The sequence below is a fragment of the Triticum dicoccoides genome, chromosome 4B (assembly GCF_002162155.2).
Source record: "Triticum dicoccoides isolate Atlit2015 ecotype Zavitan chromosome 4B, WEW_v2.0, whole genome shotgun sequence".
Classification (NCBI taxonomy): Eukaryota; Viridiplantae; Streptophyta; class Magnoliopsida; order Poales; family Poaceae; genus Triticum; species Triticum dicoccoides.
This window is the reverse complement of record NC_041387.1, coordinates 285,606,008-285,610,958: the sequence shown is the minus strand read 5'-3', so window position 1 is coordinate 285,610,958 and position 4,951 is coordinate 285,606,008. Positions and strand designations below refer to the sequence as shown.

Here is a 4,951-nt window from a genome sequence, read left to right as displayed (position 1 = left end):
GACGGGGTTGGCGCGTTTGTCGAACATTATAGATTGAAGTCATGAAATGCACAGAAATTCCAAGTGTATCTTATAAACTCAAGGACAAAACGTTCAATACGACCGATCACAAAGGTGCTGAAGCTCTTCAATCTGAGGAAAACAAACTGCAGCCGAAGAGATCAAGATCCTGAATATACAGCGACAGACAAACGGTGAGCGATGTGCGTGTACTAAAGTATTTACCAGTACTTCTACTTCTACTCACATATACAGCAGCCGCTTCTACCCCCTGGCCCCAACCAACTCGGCAAACTAGCACATTTGCAGAGGAATCCGACCCGACCGACGCGAATTATCATCAGGGTTTTCCAATAAACACATTCACAACTCGTAGGGGGGGTAAATGAGAGGTCGTGATTCGTGAGCCAGTTCGCTAACTCGACCAGCGGCAGCATCCTCACCTTTGGAAGAACGAGTCTCATCCATGGCCGTCTTGCGCGACCGTTACCGAGCCTACGGATGCACTGGACACCGGAGAGAGGGCGGGTTTTCACGCTGGGCAGATGCTCACAAACACAGGCAGCCTTCGCTGAGGGGCGCCACGGGGCCCGTACAGGCATTGGCTGATGGACGCGTTCTCCTCCTCGGTCGGCGGCCACGCAAACGTCGCCCGTTGCACCGACGGCGGCCTCAATTCGGGCTGCTTTGGTGTCCACGAGAAGCCGGCCTGCGCTCTCGCAGGAGTGGCAGTGGCGGTGGTGGTGGTGGCGGCTCTCGGAGGCGTCAAGTACGGAGCGGCTGGTGGCCTCATGGATATGGTCGCAACGCCGGCTGCCTGCAACGATGGGTGATAGGTTCTGGGGCTCGCCTGCATGTTGGGACCAGCACTCTGCACTGGTCGCCCGCGCTGAAGTTCCACCTACATTGTACGACAGGAAGCAGAACATGTATGTCTTAAGTGGTACAATCACAATATATAAACTTAATCACAAGAACAGACATACATAATATAAACGCATCACCTACACTGATATGTCTTGCCAACCAAAAAGAGGCAAGTATAATTAACAGTTATGAACTCTAAAGTCTACAATTACATCTAAAAATGTTAAGGCCTCCGTTGATGCATATAGGATAGTAATATCAATAGAAAAGATATGTCATGTGATTTATAGGATAGGAATTTTTCTATTGAGTCAAGGCTAAATTCTTTCCTATGAAATAAACTCCTTTCCTATAAAGGAATATGTTCCTACAACACAAAGGGCTTCAATGAAAAATTTCCTATGAAATTCTTAATTCCTACAAAAACTCGGACCGGGTGGGATGGGTCTATTGGAGTCCCACTTGGCGGCTGTCCCGCAAACCTTCTCCTGGTTTGCTTCCGGTATATGGAAATTCGGACGTGCGGACCGGTCCTGGACGTCTGATGGACCGCGTTGGAGGGCACCCACAACCTCAATATCGGACTCATAAAATTCCATCGCAAAAGGTGCTGAATCACTTTGGTGAATCTGCTCGGAATCCTAGGCAGGGTTGAGACCGATTCAGAGCAAGCTACGACAACCCTTCTAGGCCGGAAAAGCCATCTGCTCAAACCAGTTTGGTTCTGGATCGCAGAGGAGCTCCAGAAATCGTTGGAGGGGATTTTGGAGAAGTTTGATGTGATGACGACCAATGTGAAGGTGAACGGCAAGGACATCAGTGATTTGCGGCTGTAGATCGACGACGACTGTCGTTGAGGATATCGACGGCGTCAAGAGCCGCCTCGGAATCAAGGAACTGTATTACTGGCACAGAATGAACCATCGATCCCAGGTCACCACATAACCAACTTTTAGATACCAAGATAACTAACACTGTTGTATTGTGACAACAATTTCAGAGTTTCAGAATGCTCATCAGCCAAGATAACCAACTTTTAGATACCAAGAAACTGTTAGATTATAAACAGGAACAAAGCATCTATCCCTGAATGGTTTAAAATAACATGTCCTTAATATACTCTGTTATTTTATTGTAAGACTGAAGTTGACAGTTGTTATCATTTTCAGAAATAGTGGCTAGTAACAATTCGCAAATGGTTCACTTCTGAAAATATTCATGAGGAATCTGTAAAATTGTTTCGTCAGAAATTGGGTAGCACCCAAACAAAGAAAAGAAACACGAGTCTGAAAAACAACATAGTATTTTCTTGCCATTCCTTGAACAGCAAAGAAATCTTTTAACAGGAAGCAAAAGAGGAATTGCAAAAGCACCATATAAAATCAAACACATTTAAATCTTATCTGAATCCGGCGGTACAAGCAATATTTACCTCAGAATGTCTTGGATTCATTGCTCGCGCCACACAAGACTCCTTCCCATATGAAAACTGCAGAATCAACGACAAAAGAGAAACAACTCATCAGATTATGCATATCCGTGGGCAGCCTCACTCTAGCCCCCTCAAGAAATCTACTTTCAACAATCAGTTCCTTTACAAGCATGATTTGGTATTACTAATTCAAGACTACGAACTTGGCAAGGGTGGGGAAAACTTGCCCACCCTTTTATTGTCCACATGTTTCCTCCTCCTTTTTTTCTAAAACAGAAAAACTCTCCCCTTATTTTAGCTTCCAGATGGATAAATACAGGAGTTTTCCGTGCACCATTGGTAGGATAGGACATAGGACTATGTGTCAACTACATTCGGCTAGTCAGTACCACACTTGTTGTACTCCCAAGTCCTAACAAACATTGTGAGCAACTACAGAACATGGTTTCCAGTAAGCAAAGCTGCAAGCTTATTCGCTGTACTCTTGGTCTGCCTTGATGAACTCGTAAAAGGCTTTAATCTACAGAAACAATCGCTCCCAAATTTTCTTTTCATTTCACATAACTTCTCAGTTTGCATTGGCTCTTTAAACGTGGACCGAAAGTGGGCTGCAATTTAATTGCGCCAGCCGAGTCTTGAACTCAAGACCTCTTGGCTCCGATACCATGTAGAAGTGCATGCTCTAGCCAATGCAACCAAAAGACCGATCTTATGGAAGAAACTAGGCAGCACATTATACGTCAGCAGTCATAAGTCATAACCCCTTTTTAAGAACTTAATTTTAAAAATCTTCATAAATATTTAAGTCACGACTTAACTTCGTTTTCAGAATTCATCAGTGATGTTTATTTTGTTAAGAGCAGTGCTAGGCGTACGATCAAATCTTATACGACGTTGTACAAACACTGCTCAATCACCCTCCGATCAAATCTATGCAGCAACGGCAATGGTGGGATCACTTGGTCGGACAAATCGTACATGCAAAAATCGTATGCAGAGCAATTTCGTTTTGTTAACACCACGCAATCTTCCAGACCATAAACCAAATACGACAACCATAGCTCAACCAGACGCATCCGACAATATCACGGAAACAACATGACGAGCTCTCCCAAACACAAGCCGATAACAAGTGTGAATCGATTACCTGGAGACTGGAGCCGTGGTGACCGCTGCCGCCCGAGCCACGGGAGTTGGTGTGGACCAAGCGTAGGTCGGTAAAGGAGGCGTAGCGCTTGGGGCCAGGGCTGAAGCCGTCGGCGACGAGGTAACCATCCATGACGAGCACATCGTCGTCGGTCGTAGGCGACCCTAGTGGAGAGCCATGAAAGAGGAGGCGCCCCATATTCGACATCGGAGAGAACTCGGGGTAGACACGGTGTTGGCTGTAGAGGGGGTGCGGTTCATCTAACGAGAGGTCCAACCCTCCGGAAGACGAGGAGGAGGAGGACGACGACCTCCCGCCATAACCGTCACCAGCAGCAGCGTTGAAGGCCAGCATGAGGCGGGTGCCTGTCAACGGGGCCGACATGCGGCGGCGGCGCCTTGCTGACGCGTCCACTGACTGGCCGCCACTCCCGCCGCTGCCGGGGGTTGCGCCGACGCAGAGGTGGCGGGGGTTCATCGCTGCAACGGAGGAAGCTGATTAGTGCTGCAGCAAAATTGCAGAAACGCGGTACTAAATGTCGATAATATACACGCGAAACATTGCAGAGATCGTGATTTGTATCGGATCGCGTGGCCCAGCCGAAAATGGCTGAAGATTTTTCATAACCTGGTTCGATTTGGCAGAACCATAGAGGGGATACCGGAAATTCAAACCATCGAGAACGCCCAACAGAACCGCACGAGCCCCCCTAAAAACACCAGTACGACTGCAGAAGTCAATAAATTCCAAGTCCAAGCGAAAATGGAGATTGAATTCATAGGCAACTGGATACACACTCAAAACGAGAACCCCTTAAACAAGTACCAGAAAGTATTTCCGCCAAATAAAATCCCCGAAAGTACGAGAACACAAGCATTCGGATCAGGAGGCTGGGGAGGGGGAGGGGGAGGTGGGGAGGATGGAGCGAAGCACCTACCAGTGATCCTGCGGGCGTACCTTGCAGAGCCCACCCTGTCGTTCGGCGCTCGCTCTCGCCGCTGGGGTGGTTCGGCTTCGGCGGAGGAGGGAAGAGAAAACGAGCCGCGGAAGGGGGGAACGGAGGTGGATGAGGAGCAGCTTCTTTTTCGATTTGCTTTTTGTTTTACTGGAAGGAGCAGCATAAATACGCGCGGCGCCTCTCAGCTACGGGTTTGAATTTTCAGCTGTGCACGCCGGCGGCGGAATCAAATGGATTGATTTCATTCGTTGGGTCGAGATCGCTGCGTCCTCCTTAATTTTGTTTTTTAGCTTAGCGTCCTCCTTAACATTTTTCTTTAGTAACGCGTCCTCAATAACTTCTTTTTGACGGGTGCCTCCTAACATGGCCACGAAGGTTTGTAAGAGCATCTAGAACCGGACATCCATTTTTGCCTCAAACGTCCAGACAGCCTGCCCGGTCACTATGCAGACGCAAATTTGACACCCAATCATACATGGCAAATTCGACACTAACGTCCAGACTGAGCGACACTCTTCATACTTGATTGTGTTCTTACCTGCGTATA

The 4,951-nt window shown here is 47.7% G+C and overlaps 1 protein-coding gene across 1 annotated transcript; it reads right to left on the bottom strand.

The window, feature by feature from the left end:
- Window positions 1-47: 47 nt before the first annotated feature.
- On the bottom strand, window positions 48-4,523 carry LOC119295982. The gene is made up of 4 exons (XM_037574404.1): window positions 4,384-4,523; window positions 3,447-3,925; window positions 2,300-2,356; window positions 48-901 (listed from the first exon to the last, which is right to left on the bottom strand). Exons 2-4 carry the CDS (start codon window positions 3,921-3,923, stop codon window positions 533-535), a joined length of 903 nt encoding a protein of 300 aa, XP_037430301.1. The 5' UTR covers window positions 3,924-3,925; window positions 4,384-4,523; the 3' UTR covers window positions 48-532.
- Window positions 4,524-4,951: the final 428 nt, after the last annotated feature.

What these genes read in the sequence shown, in the direction of transcription:
- LOC119295982 (XM_037574404.1), bottom strand. Translation starts at nt 3,923, where the DNA reads ATGAACCCCCGCCACCTCTGCGTCGGCGCAACCCCCGGCAGCGGCGGG. An exon ending in ACCACGGCTCCAGTCTCCAG is followed by an intron (nt 2,357 to 3,446) that starts GTAATCGATTCA and finishes TTGATTCTGCAG; the next exon opens with TTTTCATATGGGAAGGAGTC. An exon ending in TGAATCCAAGACATTCTGAG is followed by an intron (nt 902 to 2,299) that starts GTAAATATTGCT and finishes CGTACAATGTAG; the next exon opens with GTGGAACTTCAGCGCGGGCG.